Here is a 14,163-nt window from a genome sequence, read left to right on the forward strand (position 1 = left end):
TTCTCTTAACAAGGAAGTTAGGAAAGACAATTGCCAAAAACCCTAACTACCTTCCCTAGTTGTGAATGCCCCAAAGAAAAAGGGAGTGGGGGAAGGAAAAACCGTGCTGAAAGGTCATATGGTAGAGGAGCTAAGTTTGGTGATGACCAGATAACAACAACACTTAGTGCAAAACTTGCAGAAGACGGTGGTCTTGGTCATATGGTAGAGGAGCTAAGTTTGGTGATGACCAGATAACAACAACACTTAGTGCAAAACTTGCAGAAGACGGTGGTCTTGTGAGCAAGCTTGGGGGGAGATTTGGTTTTGATGGAAAATCTCATGGTCAAGAGGTTTGAAAACAACAAGTAGCAAAGGACTTCTACAACTGAGGTTTTTCCTTCTTTAAGCAACTCAGGTAGGTGGTATCACCCTGGAACTAATCTGTTGATTAAGCTGTAGTATGTGTCATTAATTATATCTTGGAAAAGACTAAACTGGTATAGTTAATATTGAGAAGATATTATATGGAAATCGTTAATAGTGTGGTTTTAACTGTACAGAACTAGTTACTTTTGTACTTAAACAGACCAGCATTATCCTAAAAGCTCTGGTAGAACTTAGACTCAGGAAAAGGACCTGTTTAAGTTCTTTATTAAGAAGAGAAAGAAACTGAAGGATACCAGTACCATGAATAATGGAAACTAAATTCATAGGGGTAAATAGCACAGTTTTACACCTCAGAGGAAAGTAGTAAGAACGAATGAACAAATGGTCCTTGCAAAAAAAAGAAAACTAAACTAGGTTATTCAAAAAGGAGACTGCTTAATTATAGTACAAGGAGCTCTATAAGATTATTTCTTGAAACCCTTTACAGAGATGGTATTTAACAAAATCAGAGAGCCTACAGAGTTGGGAATAATTGAATATTAATCAGGGCACAGAATACTGATATAAATATATATAAATTCTAGAATACTCAAAAAGATTCTTACTATAGCCTTGATGAGTTTGGTAAAAGAATTCTGACATACAACCAGAAACTTAGTTATCTTATTTTCACCAATACTGAGCATTATAAATTACCAGACATTGAAAGACTAGAAGTAAGCCATCACCATGTGAGCAAGGTACTTCATTATCACATTGAGAATAGAGTAGCATATTAAGCAAGAGGCAACATCATATTAAACATATGGAACCACGTCTCAATAAACACACAGGATTCTAGCACTAGAAATTCATAGCAAAACTATTTGAACACAAAAGTAGCATTTAGAAAACAAGAATCAATTTATACATAGCGACTAGAGAGTCCTTAAATTACATCAAATGAGAACCAATTTATACATACCAACCAGTGAGTCCTTAAATAACATCAGACCTCGAAAGGTCTGCCATTCTGTGCTGACAAGTAGAAAACAATTATGTCGAGAATTCCTTGCAGATCCTCTAACTTCAAAAAAAATATAACTATGCTGGTATGGCCTTATCTATAGAACCCACAACCAAATTATGAAAGCCCTGGAATAAGCACTGAGGAGGATTGTATTTCTTGAAAATTGATCACAGGAGGGAAAGAAAAGAGTAAACCTTGGTAAGATCTCCAAAAGGAGAAGAGTTTGAACTGCATGGAGAAGAAAACTTATATAAATAACAACAGAGTCTCCGCCTAACCCCAAAACTGTAAAATCCTTAGAAATCTCCCATGACCTGGAGCATCTAGCAACAAATCACCCAACTATTGTACCTATACAGTCGATATAACATCTGAGCAGTTGATAAGGCTTACCCGTAAGCCATCGAGTGATGGAAGTAGTAGGGGAATCCACGAATTCCTCCTGGAAACCTCCTGAGCCTATCTGCCTTGTTTCCATTACACTTGCAGATAGAGTATAACAACGATTTAAATAGAGCAATAGTTTTAAATACAAGGGAACAATGATAAACAATTGCAGAGTTGAATCTTTATAAAAACTCACCGAAATCATATTGCACAGGGAAGGCGAAGCCAACAGCTCTGGCCATGGAATCCTTTGTCTTCATCGAAACCTCATGAAACAAAACCCTAAGTCTCAGAGCTAAACCTACCAGAGAGGAAGTTCGGGAAGCAGGGGTAAGTGCCAAAGAATGAAGGGGCGTAATGAGGTTCATCACCAGCAAATGAGGCAGTATAGTTTCCCGATCAAAGCCCAACCCTCGGATCAAAGACTCAACCTTACCACCATTGATGAAACGAGAGTCTCGAGGTGGGCAGCTGCGGAAGGACAAGCCTGCTTGTGCCATGTTACCATGGCAGAGCATATAATAAATTCTAAATCCAAATGTAAATCGACCAGCAGTGTTGTTATGGAAAAACTTAAAGAGAGAGATGCATGTGAAATTAAACCTGTCAGAGTCCATTGAGATATGGTCCTTTGGTGCATGGCATAATAAAGCCTAAGTACACTGAGATTAATAATATAAACATGATTTGCTGATAATGACCAGGGTTATAAATCATCCGAAACTCAGTGAAATCTTTTATATGCTTGTGCTCATGCCATGATAGTATTTACTATGGTAAAAGAATTTTTTATTTTTTATTTTATTTTATTTTATTTATGTATTTATTTATTTATTTTTTCATTTTATTCTATGGAGGTATGACACAAAAATATTTTGATATTCATAAGAAGTAACATAATTTTATACCAGCTTTATAAAAAGATAAATTATTAAAAGTTAAGTTACTCAGTTCAACAAATAAAATTTATTAAATTCAAAGTTTGTCGAATTTCAAGGCGAATTTATAACACTAATAATTCTATGAAATTCGTCTAAGCCTATTGGCTTTAAAATAAATATTCCAAAATGCTTGAGCTCACAAAATGTTGTTTGTAAATGTCAAATTTGACTAGAGAGGCACCATACTAATTAATTTAGCTTTAAGAGGATGTTGGAATTCGTATTGTTAATTTAAATAAAACATCATTTTTTCTAAATAATATTTCCCATTTCTCTTTGTTTATATTTATCAACCCAATTTTAATATGTTAATTTTTTTTTATTTTTTTATTTTTTTATTATACACATTTAAATTATATACATTTATATATTTATCAATGATTATAATAAAAGTATAATATTTCAATAAGATATAATTAAATATATAAAACAAACATATATAATAAAAATTATTTTAATGTTTAAATTTGTGAGTCATATATATATATATATATATATATATATATATATATATATATATATATATATCACATTTTTTTTGGTAAATATAAGTCTTTATATTTCATTTCAAAAACATAGAGTACATAAGTAGCTTTAGATGATAACATAGAGTGCATTGCGAAGAATTCTTTCAATATCCTCTAAGGAGGAGAAAACATTATAAGTTTCCACTTGCTTATCCTAGAAGAGGAGACTCTAGAAAGTTAGTTTTTTGTTGGTTTAAAGCCAATGAACTCATGAAGTGAAAACTTCGTTTCTAAAATTCACCAATGTTTGGGAGCCATTTAGCTTTCTTTCCCACCATTTCAGAGTCGGAGCACTAGGGGAGATCCCTTGCCTCCTTTCTTTCCAAAGCCAAGATCTCCCTCAACACCTCAAGAGGAACAAAGTCAAACATAGTAGCCACTGAATCATAAGAAAAAGAGCGAACCTTTTAAAACAAATATTACCTCCTCCACTATGTCTACTACTCATTCTCTTCCATGGTGCCATCAACACACCTATGGATAAACAATGAGGGCATCCACTAAAAATACCTCTACTAATAAAATAGTACGAAGAACAATGAATAGGTCACTGAATTCTCGATCTATAAACTATAAGGTCATCAACATAAAATCGTTCGACAAGACCAAAGACTAAAAGGTTGTCAAGCTCTCTATTGTAGTTTCATAACCAAACAGGCCAACCTAAATTTCTCTCTACAAATAGATTTATATAACAAGCACTCAGAAAACAAAGGAAGCCCTCGTGACGACTTACAAAACAAATGAAACATCCCCCCTACAATTATGTAATTGCAAATGACTCAGGTAGTGAAACCCTAAAGAGATAGATTCTAACAACACCCTTCCCAGAAACCAGTAACAAGTAGCCCAGATAACTCAAAATAACTACTAAAACATATAGTAAGACAACCTTAGCAAATAATAATTAGGAAATTGATAAACCACGCACCTAAAAAAACATCAATTTTGTTTATATACAAAGAACAACAATGAAGAAATCTCCCAAATGGAAGGCACTACTATGAATATCAAAAGGGATACAAGCAAATAGGACCACCTTTAATCGTTGAAAGCACACTCCCAGGACACTATAGAATGAAGGCCATAACCTAAAAATCAAAATAAAAACCTGAGAAATGACCACCATATACCAATTAGAAAGAAGGGAAAACTATAAATGGAGGATGAGGTAGGAACCTTGCCTCCTTACATACTATTCATGAGTTGTCGTTCATTCATCACCTTGAAACAAAATTTAAAACTCCAAGTGACACACATACTAACACAAAATGCATTAACTAATACTTGCCACTCCCACTTGTTGATAATACAAGTGTTACAGTGGCTCTCTCCCCAAAGCTTCCATAATCACGATATGTACACCCCCATTGGGAGTTATTTATGGTCCTCTATTAAATTATAGATAGCCGACATATAATCATCCCAAGTGGTGAGAGGCCATATTGCATCAAAATATAAATCTTTGAAACAACATGCCATATTTTCCATGAAATTGGAAACCTTATTTCCTTCTATTATAGAATGTTGAACATTAATATCGTATAGCTTATCAAGAAAAACATCTATAATAGCCACGATCCTCTATAGCATTAGCTCTTCAATATATTCCTAATAGTTTGGCCATTTAATGTTTTTTGAATACACTGTATCGTAATCTATGAACCTCCATCAACCTGTAATAATTGAAATCCCTCATGAATAACAATTTTAATGCTCTTCTCCAAGGCAATAAACTATGCCATATTATTACTCACAACCCCACAATTCACCGCAAATATTCGCAAAGCAGATGGGTTCTCATCACAAAAAAGCCCTCCAAAAATTACTAGTCCATGATTACCCTTACATGCCCCATCAAATTTTAGTTTAATAAAATTATTTGGAGGAGGAGTGAAAGAGTCTTTTGAAGAGATATTTGATTCCAAAGTTGACTTCACTTTTAGAGTGACCATCCTCTGATCCAAATTTAATTTCTACAAAATCTTCGCCTCTACACCATTAACCTTCGAGTCTTCACTAGATCATGATACAACTAGGAGGGTTTCTCTGATATTGGAAAGAATCGATTCTCTAATCACTCTATCTATACATTTATGTTATATAAAAATCCTATTATTTTGTTCTTTCCATAAATTCTAAAGGATAAAATCTAGCACTAGAGACCAAGCCTGATTCACGATAGGATTTTGGAACCTTGCATACTTCCATTATTTCAACAATGTGTTCAAACTTTCTTTTTTCATGAAAATTAAATCCAAAATTACTATTAAGGATAGGCCATACCTCCATGGAAAATATATAAGAAAGAAAAATTTGATCCAAAGTCTCTTCACTATAGAACCGAAGAAGGCAGAGTGATGGTCCTTCATAACCTTTCCATCTGATGCAGTCCTGAGTAAGTAGTTTACACCTTGCAACCAAATGAAAATAACAACTTTTCGCCAATGTACTCCAGACCATATATTATTCCACAAATCATCTATCCCCATGTTCAAATGTTCTACTAATATTGAGTAGGCTTATTTCAAGGTAAAAGAACCAACTGAAAGCCTACCCCATCACAATATATCACAATCTTGAGAACATCTAATTCTTTGGTCACTCAATTTCTATTGAAAAGCATCCCATTACAACTATTGTGAAGAAACTGACCAACCCTTCTAACTCCTCCAAAAAATAGAGTCTGACATTGGATTCTAGTAATCACAAACCCTCATTGCTCTACAATTTAGTGTGAATAATCGTACTCTTTTAAGGTCCATTACTTAGATCAAACAAAACTGTATAGATTCTTTGCAATTAAAGAAAAAAATGTTTTTCTTCTCCTTGGTTGTGAGGGTTCTAGAGGATGGCATGAAAATCCACAACAAAGAACGAATTACTTTGACTTGTCTAAGGTGGGGAGAACAAAATAAACAAACATCATCAACAAATTGTTGATGTGTCACTAGAAGATCTTCTCTAAAAAATACGTAATCCCTTGATATTACCCTTTGAATGTGAACTTACAAGGAAATAACTAAGTCCTTCAATATCCAGTATAAATAAGAATGAGGATAGTGGATCATCTTGCCTGCAACCACATGGTGACTTGAAAGTGTAAGAAGGAAGCCCATTGTTTAGAATTGAGAAAAAATGAGAGGAAATAACAGAATATATTGACAAAATCCAATGTCAAGAAAAACCAAAAGCATATAGAACCTGTACCACATAGTCTCAACTTATGCAATAATATGCCTTAGACATGTCTAATTTAATCATCATACCTGGTGTCTTCAAAATATTTAACGGGTGAATAATTTCCTGTATTGTAATAATACCATTAAAGATTTGTCGACCCTCAAGAAAACTTTTTTGTTTTGAGGATATGAGATCATATAATAGTGGTTTCAAATGATTGACAATCATCATAGAGATCACTTTATAGATGGCATTACTTTAAGGATTGGATGTGAACCCATTTGTACCAGACCATTTGTTCTTGGGAATCTTCATGATCATTACGTCTACATCTTGAGAGGATATAAGACACATCAAGGCCACATTCTTCTCCTCATTGATAAGTTTTGGAATACATGTTAGGATATTATTTATCTCCAATTATCTGCTATAAAAAGGTTTTGTTAACATATTCCTATTATAATCAACTAGTTCATTTTCAATTTCCGAGTGTTGTAACTTCCGTAATTCATCTTGTCTAGAAAATGAAAAAATCTTGTTTGAGTGATGACGCTGCAACATAGATTTATCCAAAAATTTCAAATTTCTCTCACCTTTCTTCAGCCATTGAACTCGCTATTTTTGCGTCAAAAGTATTTCTTCATGTTGTCCATGTAATTCTAATTTATTTATAGTAATTCCTTCCTCAAACACTAGCTTATAAATTCTTCCTTCCATAATCCTTTGTTGCTGTAACTCTTGCATTTGACCTTCTAGTTTGATTTTTTCTTCAAAAATGTTACCAAATTATTTTTCATTCAATAATTTGATTTTAGCTTTAAATTCCTTAAGTTTCAATTGAAACACATGCATTTTTTTCTTACTTTTACACGAATTGCCTCCCACCAAACATTTTTTTAATCTACACAATATAGAGCATGCAACAAGAAGCATTTAAAGTGAAAGGATTTACTCTCGTGTGCTTCTTTAAGATCTATTTCTAACCTGATGGGCCAATGATCCAACCCAAGAAAAGGAAGGATTAAAACTTCAATGAAATTGTCTTTATACAAAACTTTTTTAGACACAAAAAAATGATCCAAGTGACTTTCCACTTGATGGTTGCCAACTCTTCTATTATTCCAAGTAAAAGCACCATTAATCATGGGTATATCCACAACTTGTAACCTATCTATCAACCAATAAAAATGGGTTGATTCATGATCCATCTTATGTAGCCCATCCTTTTTCTCTTCCAAATATTTGACAAGGTTAATATCTCCACCCAAAATCCATAAAGAATATGAAATATACTACTTGTGGTCCAAGATGTTCTCAAAAAACTATAACTTTTTCTACCATCGCTAGGGGCCATAGACTTTTGTAAGGGATACTATTTATTTATTCCCAAGATATAAAATTTACCTATTAACATTTTGGGGCTTTCCAACTTGTCTTGAAAAGCCACTTCCATTGGGTTCCAAAAAATTGCAAGCCCACTCACACTACCTCAGGCATCCAAGGCCACAAATTCACAACCCTTCGAACAACTTACACGAATTTCATACAAATATTTCCATGAAATCTTACTTTCTTGTAAAAGTACTATAACAATATTCTTATTTTTAATCCTATAATTTAGATAACGATGTTTACCTTTACTATTTAAACCCCGCATATTCCATGTAAGAATCTTCAAGATGATAATTTTTGAGAAGTTGAAAGAGACTTCGAGATTATAATTGCTTGTCCAGAATTTATTAATTCATCCCAAATATCCTTTCACAATTCACGATTAATTTTTCTACCCTCCCACTTTGGATCTTTGACAAGATCTTTAACCAACCATTCTTTTCCTTTTCCTTCAATTCAGGTATTGATCGAACCCCATTTCCCTTAGAGGAAGTATATCTTTTTTTTAGTCCTTCAATCAATATAAGCCTTCTCATAATGCTCCCATTGTTCTTTTGGTACTCCGTCCAACTAATTCAATGCCCGGTCATTTAGGAGATTCACTAGTGCTCATTCTTCTTCTAAAAGGTCCTCGAAGCTCATCTGATTCAGTGGCAAGACTTCATCAATTCCAAGAATATTAAAACAATACTTTGAGACCTATTCTACTACCTCTCCTTCTGGTGACTTTCGTTTTCATGGTTGTTTCTCTAGCGATGAGTTGATTGGATGCTCTAACATGAGGACGTTGTTAGGCACAGTTAAATTACAATCTTCCTCAATTTCTTCTAACATAGCAAAATAATTTTTATCTTCAACTTTCCATAGTGGCTAGATAGGTATACCTCTATTGTTTTGTCAGCGAGAAACTTCTTTGCTTAAACCATCACTGTAACCTAACCGAGAACCTTCTTGTTAATTCTTCCTTATTGGGAAATATCAAAATAAATGGCCATACTCATGGCAATGGTGACACTAAAATGGAACATATTTGTAAACTAATGTTTGTGACCAAATGTCACCATGATATTCAAGTTCTATCGATTTCGACAAAGGCTAAGAGATATTCATATAGACACATAAGGATGCAAAAACTTGTTTTTATCCCTCTTCGTTACTTTTGATAATGTGACAAATTTACCTAGGACATTCCCAAACCCTACAAGATTTGAGAAATCCAAAAATCAATGGGAAGAGAGTAAAGACTCACTCATAAAAGATGTGCGGCCAAAAAACTCTTCTTTATCTGGGTTAAAGCATTCCTACCAGTATGTGCGGCCAAAAACTCTTCTTTATCTGAGTTAAAGCATTCCTACCAGTATCGCATATATAAAACTGCATATTTCAAAAAATACGTGGCACCTTAAAAAACTATATTTTTATCTTCCAAATTAAAGAAAAATAATACCAATATCGCATATATAAAACTGCATATTTCAAAAAATATGGGGCACCTTAAAAAACTATATTTTTATCTTCCAAATTAGAGAAAAATAATGTAAAAAAACCTTTGGGCTTAATCTTAGATTAATCTCACCCTTAGGCTATCATTCTTGTTGTATGCATCTCTCCAACTCTTTCTTAGTTGGCCAACCTCCAATAAACATACAAATGAAAGCATGGTACATTTTTCTTCAATGGTCCTCCAAAGACTTTGGAGGAATGACACATTTCGGATTTTGAGCTACTTTTGGTAAACACTTACCTCGCAAGTTGGCTTGCCATTGCATACCCAAAATCATACATTCCTTTATACTTCCACTACCCCTAGGTCGATCACCCTTGTATGCAACTTGCTTTGATTTGCCAGATACAACATTTTTGAAGGAGGTGTGACTAACCCCCCTGTCGAGAAACTCATCATTGTGAACCAAAGAAGATCTTAGACATGATAAAAAGTAGAAAACCCTGTTGAAATGGAAGAAAAATTAGAACCCTAATGCCCATAATCGAAACCCTCTAAATTCGCTGCATAACCAAGGTCACATTCTATGTTATATATATCTATCACATTTAAATTATATGAATTTATATATTTAGAAACACAGGTGTAGTATTTTAATAAAATATAGAAGTTAATTATATAAAAAAGACATATGTAAATAAATAAAAAAAGCATTTTAATATTTAAAATTTCTTGTCATTGATTATATATGTGTGTTTAACTTTTTATTAATACTACATATATTTAATTTATATACATGTATATATTTATAAATAACTATAAAATAATTATAAGAGTTTTACAGGGTTTTGGATAAATAGATGATAATTACTCCTAAATGTTATGTCATCGATTCAATTCCGAGCCGGACATGACAACGATGTAGCCTCACCACTGCCAAACTTACAATATATATATATATATATATAGTGTAATATTTAAATATAATATAAAAGAAATGTATATGAATTGCAAAAGTGTTTTAGTTTCTGCTGTCATTTATTATTTTTGAATGTGTGTTAATTTTTTATTTATACCACACACTTAATGTATGTAAATTATATAGTTATAAACAATTATAATAAAAGTGTAATATTGGAATAAAATATAAAAGTTAAATATATAAAATAAACATATTTAAATTAAAAATATATTTTAATCTTTAAAAATTATTGTCATTTATTATTTTTGAATATATATGTGTAAAATTTTTATTTAAATCCGACACACGTAAATTAGATATTTGTAAACAATTTTAATAAAAATCTAATATTTAGATAAAATATAAAAAGTGAATATCTATATCTATATGATTTTTTTATTTATATCATAAATACTTAAATTATATATTTTTATAAATAATTATAATAAAAGTGTAATATTTCAATTATATATATATATATATATTTTAATAATATATTAAAAATATAAAGTTATTTATCTAGAACATAATGAATTAAATATTTTAGATTCAGAATAAAACTAATGGCCACAATGTATCACTATTATATTTTTAAATAATATGAGTTCAATTTTGTTTATTAATAAACAATATCACCATTGGTCATTCATTTCATTCACATTTTTCGGTGTTATATTATGTGCAGAATGGTTAACATGGTGGCCTCCAAATTCAATCCCATCTTCTTCTTCATCATCTTCTCACTGTTACTCTGTGTACCAACATTATTGTTTAATTGAATGTTTATGACTCTTCCGAGAAGGTGGTCTATCACACAAGGGATGAGACTGGAGGTGCCTCTCTACTATAACGACAAAGTCGACGAGTATTACATCAAATTATCGACGGGCACTCCCACACAAGACCTATTGCTCCTCATGGATATAGGCAGTGAAGTGATGTGGGCACCTTGCACCCCAGATTATAAGTGTACCAAATGTGGTGGATACAACACCATTTTTATTCCCAGTAATTCATCATCTGCTCTGCCTGTACAATGCACAGATCCAAAGTGTAAATATTTTTGTGAAGTTGGGAGGTGTCCAGACTATGAGCTTCACTACAATGTTCCACCAAGGTTTCGGGATGAGGGCCCAAGGGAGCGAGGAGGCACAGGAGCAGTCTATGCAAAAGCTCCCCACCATTTTTTAGGAAACATGGGGGAGCGTCAGGGTCTTAAAAACTTATAAATATAAAATATAATTTATTAATTGAGTCCACTATGACAATTGGGTTTGAATTGAAAAGCTGCAAAGCATGATCATTGATATGAATATCATTATCTAAATTTCTAATATCATATAAATTTAAAATTCTAATTTATAATCATACATCATAAACTAAACAATCTATTACAAAATTCAATCCCAATTTTACCCATAACAATCAAATCTAATGTTTTCTTTTAGACCTGCAAGAACAACTTTATAAAGCACGGTGTGAAATTAAGGATGAGCCACTTAGCAATACAATTTTTCTCACAAGCCACGGCAATCTTCCCTCGAAATCCTTAGCTTCTTACAGGATTAAAGGCCATGCGATCTGAGTGGGCGTTGCTTCAAACTTTCAAAAATAGCTGCTGCTTAATAGCATAATTATATTCATTTCAAATCTCCAGAGATCTCGACAATTCTGCTAAACCAGACACATATATTAAGTCAGTGACAGAAATCGTTGTATCTATAAAGTCATCAAAAATACAAATATAATGCTGAGAAGGGAGCGTCTTCAGTCAACCACTTTCTTCCAACGTGTATATACATTCTATATGAAAATTTCGTACACCATTTCGTCAAACGAATACGCACATCCTGGAGTTTATGTATATATATTTGGAGTGATCAAAATACGGTGTTTTCCAGCGATATAGGAATGCGAGTGACGTTATTTAAAGAATATGAGGGTGGTGCGTGTACTTATACCTTGGAGACTCTAGTATCTAGAAATATTAACAATTATATTACTTATTAGTGACGGGGTTGAGCCGTTTCTTCATCCTGCAACAAAACGTGCTCTACATATGTGAGATCAGGATACGACTTGATGTTGGAATCTTACACCCTGTCATATTATCAACCTCCAAAACGTTAGCAGTGGAAGATGTAGACGGGAAACGACCCCCTCGTCCCCCTTTTCAGAAACGCCCCCTCAGAAAAGGGAAATGACCCCTAGCACGTCCCCCTGAGTATCTTCATTTTTGGGAGCCTGGGGAAACGTCCCCTGTTCGCCCCCAAGTCCCCAGAGCGCGAGGGAGCGAGGAAACTAGACCCCGAGGGGCGAGTCCCCGTGGAACACTGCTTCACTATGCCTCAGGAAACACTACCGGGCACCTATTGACTGACACTTTGAGTTTTCCAACGGGAGGTGGACAAATAAGGAAGGTTGGATTCACATTCGGATGCTCAGTGGCTTCTGCCGGGGTTGCTGGTGGTATTGCGGGATTTGGCGGAGGAAATCTAGCTTTGCCTTCCTAGCTTAGTGCTTTCATTCGCAATAAATTCGCGTATTTCCTTAACGGTCAAAACAATGGCAGCATGCTATTGCTGGGTGACATGGAAGTTCCCATGAATATGACCTTGAATTACACTCCCTTTCTAAATAACAACGATTATTATTACATTGGTTTGGACGAAATGAGTATTGGTGGAAAACCCTTGAGGATGCCCTCCAATATGTCCACATTTGATAGTGATGGCAACGGTGGAACCATCATAGATTCAGGCACTCCTTGCACTACCTTTCCCAATGCAATCTCTAAACAAATTAAAGGCGAATTTTCTTCTCAGATTGGATATCCAAGAGCTCTTCCGAGGGCTAACTTTGGATTATGTTACAATGTGTCTGGTGTGGGAAATTCCAATATTCAATTCCGTGAGTTTGCATTCCATTTCAGTGGTGGATCACACATGGTACTTCATCAGGGAAATGCTTTCGTGCGGGTGATGTCAGACACTTACTGCTTGGCATTTCTCGGTGCTGATGTCCCCAAGTCTGTTTCTATCCTAGGAAACTATCAACAGAAGAATTTTTATATATTGTATGACAGGGAGATGAATCGTTTGGGCTTCACTCAACAGGCTTGCAAGAAATTCGCCAGATCCATTCATGGCTCCATGCTATGATGTGATCCCATCCATATATAGTGTAGGTATTTCCTCTTGATCTATATCTATCTATTTCCTCTTGTTCCATATTTATGTAAAGTATTTTATATTTCCTCTTCATCCATATTTATTTTAGGTTATTTTATATATAATCTATTTATTTCACATATATATATATATATATATTCATACTTTTGATTCATATATACAGTCTAATTAGTTCCTCTTCATCCATATTTATTTTAGGTTATTTTATATATAGTCTATTTATTTCATATATATATATACTCATACTTTTGATTCATATATACAGTCTAATTAGTTCCTCTTGATCCATATTTCTCTTATGGTCATCCATATTTCCTTCTCATGGTTTATCTAACATTTTGATTGAGAATCCCATAAATTCTTAATATTAGAATTTACATTTCTGTTTTACATACAAAGTGAAGTGATTTATGAAAATGTAGTTTTGTTTTTTGTTTAATATTATGATTTTGTTTGCAAGACTCCTTAAAAAAATTTAGAAAATGCAAAAGCTTTATAAATAAAGGTATAGCATATTTTTACAGTAAAAAGACTTAATTTCCACATAGAAATACAACAACTACATAAATTATGAATATGTTTTGGTATTATATGGCACATGATTTTGGAGCATTATTATGGTAAATATTTATGAAAATGTGTTCTAATTTAAAATTTATTAAATATTAATTAATTCAAATAATTGTGCATAATAATAATAAAATTGGACATTTACCTCATTAGAACCTGGGATTTTATTCTTTTCAATGTTGCGTAAAA

General features: G+C 33.2%; 1 protein-coding gene across 1 annotated transcript; it reads left to right on the top strand.

Moving 5' to 3' along the window:
* Positions 1-12,804: 12,804 nt before the first annotated feature.
* On the top strand, positions 12,805-13,374 carry LOC149143979 (protein ASPARTIC PROTEASE IN GUARD CELL 2-like). Its single transcript, XM_089452006.1, has one exon. The coding sequence runs from the start codon at positions 12,805-12,807 to the stop codon at positions 13,372-13,374; it is 570 nt and encodes a 189-aa protein (XP_089308132.1).
* The last annotated feature ends 789 nt before the right edge of the window (positions 13,375-14,163 follow it).

This window comes from Pinus tabuliformis, chromosome X (assembly GCF_031772625.1).
Source record: "Pinus tabuliformis cultivar Carrire ecotype Pingquan chromosome X, CPIR1, whole genome shotgun sequence".
NCBI lineage: Eukaryota > Viridiplantae > Streptophyta > Pinopsida > Pinales > Pinaceae > Pinus > Pinus tabuliformis.

Excerpts from the sequence above, each read along its gene's own strand:
- LOC149143979 (XM_089452006.1), top strand. The coding sequence starts at position 12,805 with ATGGAAGTTCCCATGAATATGACCTTGAATTACACTCCCTTTCTAAAT.